The 14088-nt window shown below is 37.5% G+C and overlaps 1 protein-coding gene across 2 annotated transcripts in view; it reads right to left on the bottom strand.

Moving 5' to 3' along the window:
• Positions 1-14088, bottom strand: part of TBCK (TBC1 domain containing kinase) — a 118110-nt gene that overhangs the window by 84645 nt on the left and 19377 nt on the right. For both annotated transcript variants that reach the window (XM_040598123.1, XM_040598112.1), the window contains 2 exons: positions 2243-2357; positions 638-711 (listed from right to left, as the gene is read on the bottom strand). In XM_040598123.1, the coding sequence (XP_040454057.1) occupies positions 638-711; positions 2243-2305 (137 nt within the window). In that variant the 5' untranslated portion in view covers positions 2306-2357. The remainder of the gene's footprint in view (positions 1-637; positions 712-2242; positions 2358-14088) is intronic.

Genomic DNA, 14088 nt, shown 5'->3' with positions numbered 1-14088 from the left:
ACCTGCTGCTAGATGATTTTAAAACAACATTATTGATTTTTCTAAAAACAATTCATTATAATGCTTAAAAAATCCCAAAATCCGAAACCACCTTTTGAATGGAAACATCATTATTTCTTTTGGGCATATCTTCAAGAATCAGCTCAGTGTTTCAACTGTAAACAACATGACACCTCAAAAAACGGCAAGGAAACGCTGTAATGGCACTTTGGCTAGACAGTAAGATCATTTGAAAATAAATCACAAAATGATAAAGAGCAAGATGCCTACAGCGGTGTGCAACAGCAAACCGCTGGTTGTGGTTTCTCTTAAATTTGAAATTAGATTGTCTGAGTCCCAGGGAACTACTACCATTTGAAGGCAAATCTAGGCAATAAGGGCTGACATCATATAATTACAGTAGTATGTTTGCGTGATATCCATTCTCTTTCATTAATTTCATCTAGTCAGATGATAACCTCTTCAGTGACGTTATCAGAAGCTTCTGTGTAAAGGATGTATGCAACAAGTATGAATCAAACCAGCAACCTATAATCTGTGCATACAACACATTTTTGAAGATGATTCCTCAAAGCATAAATTGTTACCTGAAAAAATATATCCCTGACACATTTGTATTGTGTAGCTACTACCTTACCCTATAGGAAAATCAACATCAACACCTTGAGCAGTCATATGGTAGAGTCCAAATTTAGCCAACTTCACGTGTCCCTGAAAAGGAAAATAAAAAATGATTACGAGCAGCAGAATCTGATCCTGGAAAAATCTGTGTTTAAGCTTAAAAAAAAAAAAAAAAAAAAAGAATAAAAAATTAAAAAAATAATAAAATATTCAAGTTGCATTAGCTGCCAGAAGACAGATACCTATAAAATCATCTTCTTACATTTCTGTCTCATCTATTATGTAGAACTCCATGGCAAGTTAATAAGCTGCTTATTTCTAATACTTTCACTTTCCAAGGGCATTAAGTAATCAGATTGTTTGGAATGCACAAGAAAATCAGAACTTTTTAAGTTACAGTATATTTTCAGTAAATTAAAAAGGCTTAAATACTCTACTGAACATTTTTCCTGTTTGAAAACTGTTCAAAATCCTGTTTGAATCCCAGAACTCCCTAAGTATCACCAGTATTCCCTCACCTTTTCTATCTACCCAGCCTTGCTCCTGCAGTCCTTCCCATCAATTCATTACTAGCTTGCTCTACTTAACTGTGTCAACACATATTCCAAAAAACCCCAAGTTTTCCAGGTGCTTGCTTTAATTCTGTGGAGGCAGAAAGTTAACACCAAAACAAGAAAAAATAGGTCCAGAAGTTATGTTAAACTGAGACATTATTTCTGCTGAATTTTGAATTATACTCAGCCAGCCTGCAGATCATTCAACAGCGAAGGCTACATCAGCAAGCTATTGAAAGTGCAGGGGAAAAGTTTAGAAGTTTATGGTCTCATGGCTCGCTTTTGTTCCTTTATTGATTTTAGGAGTATCTTAAAATCCCAAGTACTTTTGCTTGTTAAAGTATCATTATGATTTTCATTTGTTTACAAGTATATTAAAAACACCATTCCTTCCTCCCAAGGGAAGGATCTAGCTATTCTATATAAACAAAGAAGGGGAAAGAGAGAGGGGTTATGCAGACAGACCAAGCTCTTTAGCTGTCAGTTCAGATGAAGCAACTGCTCTGAGTATAACAGCAGCTATTAATTTCTCCCAGCTTTTATGAAAAGAACCTGTATTCCACACTGCAAACTCAACAGTCTGTGACAACAGATTTGAAAGACACAGGAATTTTAATAATTTAAAATTAACAAAGAAATATGTTGGTATCTTAAAAGTATCAGATTGCCACGAAACACAAGAGATGTTATTAACTGCTAATTAGCCAGAAGAAATATTTTCATATTCAAACAGCTAGGAAGGTCTTGTAACTAATCACAATGATGACAAGTATACTTAGAATACCACTGTAAGAAGAAAAGGGTGAAAAAAGTGGTTTGGGATAGAAGAAAATGCGAAAAGAGGAAAAATCTGAAATACATTTGAAATTTAAGAAATGGGGGGAAACTGTAGTTTAAAAAAAAAGCCCAAACAACAAACCCACAACAAAAACAACCACAACATCTTCTTCCCCATCAGAAAGGCTGTGACTGCCCAGTGCTCATATATGACATAGCATGCTGCCCATTGGCAGCAAGAGGAAAAAACAAAAATCAAACAAAAACCAGACTAATTTCTGCAGCTGTACCTTTCGATCCAAAAGAATATTGCAAGGAGAGAGTGCTCGGTGGACCATTCCATGTTTGTTCATATACTGCAAACCCTGCAAAACCTCATATGCTATGCATAAGATCCTTGAAGAACTGCCAAAAAAAAGAAAGAAAAAAAGAAGAATGTTATACTGAATCTTTCCCTTTTTAATTTGTAAATATGTGGCATGTTCCACAGCTATTCCAAACACAAGTGAGACATTTGTAAATCCAGAACAGTTTAAGGGATAGACATTGATTACAGTAGGGTATGTTCAGGTCCACACAAAACTGTATCCCACAACTAGGTTTCTTCAGCCTGAACTGGTCCTTCAAAACAGCAGAAAATTATGACAAAGTATAAAATATTCTTTGTGATAGAAATTATGAGATATACCTCAACTAATAGCAAAACAAAATACAAATCCCAACCCTCCTTCATTTTTATTTGTTCTTCCTAAGTCTGCTACTGATGTTCATAGAAAAGTTCAACTGAACAAAAGTTCTTGAAACTCAGATGCTAACTGGATCGTGACTAGTAGATAGTGTAGAGGCATGGCTAGATCACACCTACAGCCTTCAGTCAACTCAGCATCTAAAACAGGGAACAACAGAAAGGGCAGAAAAGTTCACTTTCAGCACATTCTGTTTCACAACTTTGGAAGCATCAACCTTACTGTCTTTGGAAAAAAAAACAATGAAGATTACCATTCAAACCATTTTGACTTAACAATGTATTTTGAAAACAGTTACCATTTACTCTAAGAACTGATAGCCCTGAAGAAGAGTTTGTGTAGGGTAGGCCTTTGTAGAGACCACCAACACTAGGCTTCCAAAATGCATCCAAAATAAGAACAAAAGACACAGATCTAACGTCACCCAGAGTGATTCCTTGGAACTTTTTACCTTTCTCATGTCCTCCCTACTCCCCTCTGAGTACATTTCAGGTGTCTTTGGCAACTTTATCTCTGAAGACACTAGTTTACAAAATGTCTAGAAAACAAAGCATATCTACTTATAAAGGCTAAACTTTACATCTGCACTTTTTGATTTCATTGTTAAAGAATGACATGCAACAGCATTCTGCACTAGGCTCACCACCTTCTTTTCCTCATTAAAAATTTGTGTAACAGTAAAATGAGGGGGAACGTTACAGACTGGTGAGAGTGACAAGCCAACTAAACACCAAAATTGATTTATTAAAACTTTATTAGCTGCTATTCATACCTGACTGAATGCCAAAACTTTGTCACAAGAGTACATAGCTAGATTTTGACAAAAACAAGACAAATTCCAACAAATTCTGAGACTATGCAACACAGAAATACTGAAAAGAGCTGTTTCAGTAATAGTCTAAAGCCACCATTAAATTACCTTACATGGAGCCAGATTCTAGACTCTAATTTTCTTCCTTGAAGGGCAGCTCTGTACTACTTTACATTAGTTGTAAATACACACTTTTAAGTTAAATTTTAAGCACAAAAGGAATCTATTCTAACAGATACCCACACTGCTGTATCTTAGATCATAGCATTCGGAAGTGATTCTCAAGGTCTTAGCAATTCAACCAAACCCACATGGCTAATAACCACAAAACCAAACCAAAATCCCACAACTGTCTTGCTCCTCCCTCGCTGGCACTTTTTCTTCCCCATCACTCCCACTGCCAAGTTATATAATACACCACAGCATCTGACACCACTAGCTATGCTTCCTCCCAGTCATTCTTGGGCAGACATATAACTGTGACCAAAAATTTACCTCACAAGCGTTCAGCTTCCCTATATAGTTTTTTGCCTGCAAAGCAAATATTAATGAGAATAATTGCAAACCAGAATAATTTCTCTCACTGTCTGCACAGCTTTGTAAAAGAAGACATAAAAATAAAATTTCAATGATCAAGAATTCATGTTTCCAGTAAGGAAGCAATTTAAGGCAAACAATTAATACATCATAAGGAATCTTAGCCTAAAAAGTGTTTCTTTACATTAAAAAATAAGAGTAAATATAAAGTGGCCGTTGTGCCTGAGGAGTGCAGTGTGCTCTGCTGGCACTAGGGGGCCTCAGCCACCCATTAATTCTCCACGTTCTCTTGCAATTCATAAAAACGGAACGCAGGCAAATGCCTGAAAATACTGCTTTTGGATTCTTTACAATAAATCCTTCATAGCATTACAATGACGAGCAACACATGAATGATAATTATTTTTTCACTGCACGTAATTATCAGTGTCTTAAGCTCCTGATGCCAACCTGCTGGGCAGATGTATTCAGCCAAGTACCTCACCTTCAAGCTGACACACGTACACCACCAACCCAGGAGAGAGAGAACTCTGTAATACAAGCTCCTCATTGTGCTGTTGCACATTATCTAGTTCTTATTTCATTTATTAGGCCTGACATAAACACTCATCACTGTTATCAAGCACAAGAAATGTCTCTGCTTTAAATTCTCCAAGGCCAAGTTCATAAGCAGTCCCTGGCCTCACTGGAGATGACTACCAAGGTGATCTCCTTGCTTCAGTGGGGCTCAGCTCTCTCCCAATTTCTACAGCCACTATCAACACTGCAAGCATTACAGTGGGGTTCTGCAAGGGCAGGAGGGATACTCATGGAGCTGCTTCCAGGCTTCAGTTAAGTTGACCTTTTAGAAAACAAAAAGCCAAGAAACCATACATAGAAAAAGAAAAGACAGTCTTAAGTGAGGAGGACATTTACAATACCCAGTGCTCGTGGTGAGATCCGAGCAGATTCAGACCCTTTTTCCCTGATCAGCTGGAAGCCAGCTTTCCAATCGACTTAGCTAGTTATGATAGATCTAGAGGAGTGTTTTAGCCACTGGCGGTCTTGAACTGCAGACGTTTCAGCACCCTACTTTAACAGCAGGTGGGGGAAAACCACCACCAACAAAAGTACTAGAAACAACAGAAGAGAAAGAGCAGCAACATGGAGGTGTGGCAGGTTCCACACCATCCATGCTCCACCACTGACCTAAGGAGAACCATAATGACAGTCATGTGGCATGAAATACTCTGTTTATCTCAGCAGCAGATGATCATGGATGTGACTTTAAACTATTGTGAAGCAAATTATTCCACTGATCAAGGCAGATACAGTAGGATGCAGTAAGCAAAAGCATGAAAGTATGAGATGCACTTCAAATGGCAGATCTGAAGGGGCACTCGTTATCTTCTGTTTCCTAGCTCTGCTAACAAGATTCTTTCTCCCATTGGTGGAGAGGAAAAAAAGAAGCAACAGGAGCTTCTCTACAAAAGGAACACTCATGGACAGAAACAAAAAAAAGCATGATCTCTCTACAGCTACCAGCACATTTTAAATGTGCAGGGTTCATTTTAATCCTCATTCGGGATACCACCAATCTACTCAGCTGTAGCCTACTCAGCTAGGCTTTCAAAAAGGGGTTCTCTTCAAGTAAAAGGATTACACGCATGTAAAATCATACTGCTTAGATTTAATCATTGCCTGCTTTTTTTCCTGGTTTGAAGAAGCAATGTAGCCATGAAAAGGGGCTATTTTGTGTTTCTTCATTTTAGAAAGGAAGAATTTAAAGAATATGGATTAATACCAATACCAGGTTTAGGTCTCTAACTTGAATTTATTGAACGGTAGCAAAGGAAGCGCAAAGGATAACTGAATTCCTCAAACTCGTCTTGTAAGGGGCAGGGGGAGGCAGAATCTAGAAGCTGATCTAAGCAAATCCAGCCAACAGCACAAAAGTAGCATGGCTAAGAAAGGCATGTGCATGGCATTTGTGCATGGAGAGAGAAGGGAAGACAACTTAAAACCCAACAAAAATGATAATTGTTTTATTATCTCCAGAATTTGTCAGACCAAAAGCTATGCCAGACAACTGACTAATTTCCACACTGTAATAATACACAGGTGGCTGCATTGTGTCCTCACAAAAAAACCATTAACTTTTGCACATAACAGTCAGCTCAACCTCCAGCCTGTTAAATTGTTACTGTTTAAGGACACAAAGCCCTTTTCTGGAAGTTTACCTCAGGAATAACGAGCCTAACCTGTCAGGAAACAGATGTTTTAGCAAAGTTTGAATCTCTTGTGGTGCTTCAAACCCACCATTGAAATAACCTGACTTCTTAGGACACCTCCATCACTTCTTGGATTCAGGGAGATGAGAAAAAAAATAAATCTTCTTAGTGCATCCACTATAATTTTCCATCTGACTGGGAACAGGAGCCAGGCCAAGGTGAAAAGGAGTTGTACTAGAAGAAATTGTCCTACTCAGAGTCCTACTTTTCTTCAAAAGGATCAGATGTTAACAAACAGCAAGGGAGAAAGAGAGATTTATTAGGAACCAAATAAAGGCAGTAAGCCCCTAAAATAATTAGTAAAATCGAGAGCTGAGAGTGAGCATACTCATCCAGCTGACAGAGCAGTACCTGACAACAGACATCTAGGGAGAGCTGCCCAAGCCATAGCTCAGCATAAGCACAAGATCAAACAGAAAAGGTTGAAAACATTTAGAAACTGACAGAAATGTAGGATTCTGAACTCTTGCAAAAACCCCCCAAACACTCCAACAATATTGCCTATGTACTATTCAGACTGATCATGATTTATTAACGTATTATTTGTGATAATATATAGGGATGATAATGCAACTGCTTGTAGAACCAGAAAGCCGGACTCCATAATAGGATGCTGTAGGTAGAAACAACTTTCTGCAACTCATCATGTCCATTTTAGGTAAAATTAATGGTCTTCCAAACCCTACAAATTGTCATACTAGCTCAGACCAAAAACTATTAAAGACCACTATTCTATTTCCAAAAAAAGATGACAGGCAGATGCCTAGGAGAGAAGGAATACAGAGCAAGCATAATTCTATTTCCAGAAAAAGATGACAGGCAGATGCCTAGGAGAGAAGGAATACAGAGCAAGCATATATGAAATGCTCCCTGATATTTTCCTGGCTTCCAACCTCTTTAAAAGCTTGCTTCTGGGTCTAAAAGAAAAAAAAAAAAAAAAAACAAAAAAACAAAAAAACAAGCAAGCTTGCCTCCTGAGTATCACCTCTGATAATGTCAGAACATAAGATAATCCCTACAAGCCTCAAAAAGTTGTTGTTAACAGGATATCCATTATTCCAAGTCTTTCATCCATAAGTTACTGTGGAAATTAACAGCCACCAAGTATTCTGTTGGTAGAATGTCCTTGCCATTGCCATCTATTTTATCATGAGGTTCTCTTGATGGTGCTCCACTGCTCTAACTTCCAAAAGGCCAATTTTAAATTTCAGCAAATAAAACAACTGCTTAACCACAGTACAAAAAGTGATTTTGGAAAAACGCATTTGACCATCAGCAGCAGTGGTCCCTACATACACCACAAATTGCTGAAAGGAAAATAAAAACTACTTGATGCATGACATCTTGAATACTTAAGAACAAAAGGACTGTAGATCATACAGGTGTAAACTGGAGATGGGTGGGGTCAGGAGACTTGACCTATTAAACTGTTGGAATAAAAGAACTCCAACATGAGATAAGAAACAATGAAGAAGGGATAAAATTTCAGCATTCATGTCAGTATCATGGAAGTTACAGGTTCACACAAGTTTCTTTTCCTCCATTTTAAAGGAAAATTAATGCCAATCTGTACCTGAATTCGCTCTATTCATCATTTTCACTTCAGAAGTGCATTCATGGCATTAACCAGAAATACATTATCTCCATTCTTTTTTGCTGTTGCAATTAAATACTTTACAATGAAAGAGTAATTGGGTATCCCAAAAGATCTTCCTTTGCCTACTTACTGTCTCCAGTCCTACTGTCTCCTAGACAAAGCAATCCCCCCTTTTTATGGCTTTGATCCAGGCAGCTGTAGTTATTACAGTGTAGTTAACCAGAACACATAGATGTACCTGGACACAGTACAGGTGCCAAGGTAACTGGGGCTGGAGAAAAGTAGCAGCAGCAAAATCTTGGGGAGAGAAGAAACATTTCTGGTTGTTACCAATGCATTTGTGATATTTTTAACTGGTAAAGTTACAACTGGCCAGCTGTAAATTTCACTTGCTTTTATGCTATTGTAACAGTTGACACAGTGTACCTAATTAATTTTGCAGAAGGAAGAAAGCTGTGCCTGGAAAGTACTGACAGTGTAATCAACACCTAATGGACTACTTTGAATAAGAGCATTTCATCTAGTGAAACGAACAGAAGCTCCACTGGAATTTGAAACAACAGAGGGCTGGCACCAGAGAGCAAGCCTCATCGTCGTCTACTTAATTGTAGAGAACCCTGTAGTTCTCTGCAATTGTAGAGACAAATGTACTACAAATGTAGTCATGCTTCTTCAATGCAGTGGCAACTTAATGCAAAAGGAAACCGATAACAAAACCTGAAACTAGAACTATTTTTACTTTCCTCAGGAAGGCAAAGCAAGACCAAACAGAATAAAATTTTGCTGATGATACCATGTTCCAGTGTCTACAACTCATGGGTACACAGAAAGGTACAATTTATACAGAGAAATGCATGTTTATGGAAGTCCTTTATCAAATCTGTCCATCTTGTTATAACATCGTATTATTGCTGTGAAGTAAACTCCAGAGGAAGAGAGTCTCAGCAACCAGGAGTCTTAAGAAGCTTATGGCACTGATACACAGAAGCAAAAACATTTATTCGTTCCTCTTCCAAAGAGGAGTGTCAAACAGGGTCTGCCCTGATGAAGCACAGAAGAGCAACACAAACCAGTGATGTCATCAATCACTACCCCAGAACTTGTGAAACTAACAGGCATTTGCATTCAGGAAGGAGATTCATCACAAAAAATTGTGTCTGTTCAAAGTGGAACAGAACCAGGTTGTGAACAGATGTAATGTTTCTGAACTCAAGAAAGTGACAATATTTCAATACAAGCAAAACTATAAAACAAAGAAAATAACATTTGCAGTTAGTTCCATTACCACCAACAATGTGGACAGAATGTTTAGGAGTCGTGTGGCCAAGTGGTTACAGCAAAGGATAAAGTTTGGGTATAATCCCAGCTGAGACAATCACTATGTTGACCTCAGGAAAGCCATCTGACCTCCTTATGCCTCAATCAACCAGCTGTAGAACTGGATAAAAAGCAGGTCTGGGTTGAAAACCAGATGTGCAGATAAATCAGGTCTTCCTGGGTAAATAAATTACAAAATATCCTATACAGAAACATAAAGAGTTTGATGCAGGTGGGAATGGTTTATTTAGCACTTTATTATGTGTTTGATTAAAAAATGGCACTAGGGACTGAGATTGTAAACACTGCCAATCTACTTGGAAACGCATTCACATTATCAGAATGAAATGAACTAGAAGGGAATGCAACAAGCAAAGAATGCAAGACAAAAAATATGAATTTTATAGGCAGAGTCCTCAGGAAGTCTCTAACTCATGTGCAGAGGTATTTCACACAGGATATCTTCAACAAGTTCATATTGCTCATCTGAGGAAACTTGGTAAGTCATTTCTTTTTTAAAGTTCTAAGCTGCAAGCATGACTTTAAAAGCAACACAAGCGATGTTACATTTTTATGAAGGTCTCAACTTGTAACGTATGATAAAAAAGTCCATAAAACAATGGATGATGGCACAGATAAAGAACAACTTCATATACAGAGCAGGTTGCACACAATTTTTAATAGGTGATTTTTCAGCTCATTATCACTCTGAATGATTTAAGTGTATCTGCTCCTCATCAAGCAAAAATTTTAACATCACACCTTGAATTCCTTTACAACATCCAGCTTTCATCCCATAAATTCGAGGAGCAATTGAACAAAGGCCTTTTGAAAAGTAAGCACAGCTTATAAAACACCACTGTAATGGAACCTCTAGTGCCATCTGGTTTAATGCACAGAAGGGGAAAGACATCCACATTCCCAGTTTTTGATCTCCCACTGATTAACTTCTGAGATGTCACCTTCTGCATCTTAGTCTCAGCTCGCTAATATGTAAAAGGTGTAATAATGATACTTTTTATTGGACCAAAATGTGCAATGAAATTAAATTTCAATCACAAAATGTAAAGATTAGGAAAAATAGCTCTCATTTAAAACCAGATCAGACTCAGCATTCTTATCAGACTATACTTTCTAAGATAACTAACACAACAGAACTAGAGCCACAGGTGACAATAACAGAACAAGAGCTGAAGGGATGAAAACCAAGACAATGACCTCAAAATATATATACGTATCATACATCACATTTCCATCATAAAGGAAACAACACATCTCATTCTCCTCTCCCTCTCCAAAAGGAGTGAACTGGTAAAATGTAAAAGTAGAATTAGGATCAGTTGAAGTCAGATCTCCAAAAATCTTTATTTTGTTTTCTTCTGGACTTCATCTGAACAAATACATGCATCTTCACAAGACCACACATTTTGTGACCAACAATTCCCACAAGGTCTCTCACCATCTGACAGACTCAGAAAACTAATCAGATGACATATAAAAAGCAAATATGGGAATTAACTGCAGCTAGGATACTCTTCCTTTACAATAAAAGGCACTAAACCATATCTTCAGCTGCTCAGGCGTGTCTTGTTATGTTAGTTCCAAACCATGCATCAAATCCCATGCTCTAGGCAAGGACTATCAGTCCTTCATACTTAAACGCACCAGCATCGACATTTCTAGGCATAAAGTGTATTAAGTTTCAGCTCTATGACTATAGAGGCCTTGAGATTTGTCTATTACTGTGCAGTAAACGGTACAAGTAGCAGTGCTACCAGAGCCTTGCACCATGCAATCATTGAAGGAAAAGTGTCTTCTACAGATGCATGATGAATGGTCACACAGTAGACAGCACCTATTCCTTACCTTCCTCCACGTTAAATAAAAACAGTTGCTGTTTGCATGCCGAAACGCCAACTGGCAACTGCAGATCAGTGTCTTGCACGGACCCTATGCTTTCTAAGTCACCTAAGTAGTCTGAAAGTGACTTTTGTAGCAGGCAAACTTCACTTGCTTCCCAAATCCTGCCCTGTCACAACTCTTACATACTAACAATCTTTCCAGACTAACACATAATACGACATGCTTAAATACAAAAAAGATGATAGAAGAAGTAGTAGACCCAGCAAAGATCACATCTGAATTATTTCAGTTTGGAGAGTTGAGGGTATAACAAAATCATGGGTTTGGATTTTTCGCCCTAACCTTTGTTATAAAAACAAAACCAACAACTTCATACCATGGGAATTAAAAAGCCACCAGGTCTACACATTCATGAAGCTGACTTCAAAAAGAATAGTTCTACTACTACTAGGAGGAGGTGGGAAGGATTGCAAAAGCTCATGGTTACAGCTATATAGGTAAGATTTTTCTCTCAAAGAAAATATTCTGAAGTAATATCTAAGCGATCAAACTGTACTGACGTGGCATTTGAAAATAACACAAAATGGTAGTTACAATACAATGGCAAGAGTTGACAACACTGACTTTGCAGTAAAAAAAAAAATCACAGAAAAAGAATACTATGCATTACAAAGTCTGTGTGATTCCTGTAACTCACTAGTGACAGCACATCCTTTCAGCATATATGGCAGTATAAAAGGTGGTTATAGACTTAGGAAAGGGGGTATCAAGCACAAAAGTAAGATGCTGCACAAACATTTTCATTATCCCTCAGCCAACTACTCTTCACCTAGCTCATCGCAGCATTGCACTGTTGAGAAATTTTGCTGATGCACAACTCAACAGATTCTGGATTTTTGTAACGTAGGAAAGTTGAGCTTGAGGAAATCTATTTCCCTTGCCTACAAAAAAAATCTCTGAGGAACATAAACAGCAAAGACTAAGACTAAGAAGTATTCTTCCTGTTTTGGCATCACTTTAACGACAGAAAAGTTGAGATTCAGTTAACACAGGTTAGTATCTTACATATAACCAGAAGGCTGTGGAGGTCTGGAATACCTTCATATCTGAGAACACACTTATTTTAGTGGTCAAACCCTTGCAACCTCCATTCAAACCAATGATCAAAAGTCAAAGTTCTCCTTCATATCTACACTTCACACACTTGCTGTGAAGGCATTGATTCCAATGGCTGAAGTTGGCACGTTAGACTATCAAATATAAGTATCAAGTCGATGCACACTCTACACAAAAATCCTATTTTGAGCTGGGGATCTCTGTCCAGCATTCACCTAACAGAACAGTTTGGCCTACTATTCTTTTCTACCCTTACAGATCTTTCGAGGCTATTACCAATACAAAATAATTACTTCAGTTAGACTAAATTTACAAAAGATCATTTTCTCACATCTTCCCCTCAGAAATCTATCATTTATTTAATAAATAAATCAATATACTTTTTAAAAAGCTTACATTACATTATGTATTGTCAAGTTCACAGTGTGATGTAAGCTTTTTAAAAAAATATAATTAAGTCTAAGTGTTGACCTAATGTCAATTATGGCAACACTATGTTGACGTCAAGCATGTTTAAAGTGCTCTTTCAAGTGGAAGAGCATGATAAAATAATTTTTTATAGTCATCACAATAATTTACTATGCAAGTTTTTAAAAATATTATTTCCACTCTCCCTGTTTATGGTCAGAGGATTTCTTTAATGATTGACGAGTCCCTGCTGAGTAACACAAATACTGTTTAATGCCCAAGCATTAATTTCTAATTGAGCCAAGTTATCAGAATTTACAGTAATTAATCAAAACCACCCATCCTACGTTGTTAGTCCACCCAATGCATATCCAGAAGTTACTCAAAGCTTTCAATAGTTATAATATACACAACCTTGGGCTTGTGCAGCAGCAATTCTGTAAAGTCTGCAAGCCTTACTACTATTTGCATTAGTCACTCAAAATTACTGCTTTTCAAATGTTTGCTGCCAGTATACTGCTGATTAAGTTCATCCCTACTTTTCTGCCTCCTCCCATTAAGAAAAGGTAATATTGCACAGTTTGCTAGTATGGCCTTTGCCAGGAAAAAAGGGAAGTGGGCTGGATGGGCAGATTTTAGCAGAACTGTCTTACGGTGCTACAGTTAACTTAGTGCAGCTTCCTTCTACAGAAGGAAAGAAGGACAGAAGGAAAACATCTTCTTAATCAAAGGCACAGCCATGTACATTAGTATGTACAGTATTAGTGGGCCACCTTAGATTTCATGTTTGAAGCACTGTCTTACCAAAACAAATGTTCATATGCTCAAGGTACATTATTTTCAGATACTTAAGTAGCCTCTTTTCACCCTGAACCATTCAGGCTTAGCTCAACATAATGACAGAAGATTCTTCTGCCACTGCTGTCTTTATCCAGACAGAACTCGAGCCTCAAACTGGAAGCTGTAACCTTATATCCAGTTTATAAAGATAACCATGATTTTACCAGGGCTGAGGATTCTCTGCTACAAATATCAGCATCACAGCAAGAATTCTTCAGAAACAAACAGCAGGACAGCAACATTTTGAAGTTTTCATTCTGACAGGCAGTGGGCTGTAGTCTACATTTGCCCTTAGGAACAACCCTGCAATCATGTCATTACAAGACTAAAGATCTTGTCATAATTTCAACTGAGAGCAAAGGAATTTGAGGTATCATTACTAAGAGGAAGACTTCTAGGAACACTTCAAAGTGACATGATTAAGAAGAAAAAATTAAAGATATTTTATTTGGAAACAGTGCTTTTGGTTAAGTCTTTCAGCAGAGGGTTTCACTACTGTATTACATACTTCCTAGTTTATAGCAAATGTATTCATTGAAAAAAATAGTAATATCCACAGAATTCCAAGTTTGCTTTAAGCATTCTCTATAAAGTGATCAATTTTCTCCCTTAAGCCAATTTGTTTGCTCAT

This window comes from Falco naumanni, chromosome 1 (assembly GCF_017639655.2).
Source record: "Falco naumanni isolate bFalNau1 chromosome 1, bFalNau1.pat, whole genome shotgun sequence".
In the NCBI taxonomy this organism is placed as follows: Eukaryota; Metazoa; Chordata; class Aves; order Falconiformes; family Falconidae; genus Falco; species Falco naumanni.
The sequence above is the reverse complement of the archived record's forward strand: the minus strand, read 5'-3'. Positions and strand labels throughout refer to the sequence as shown.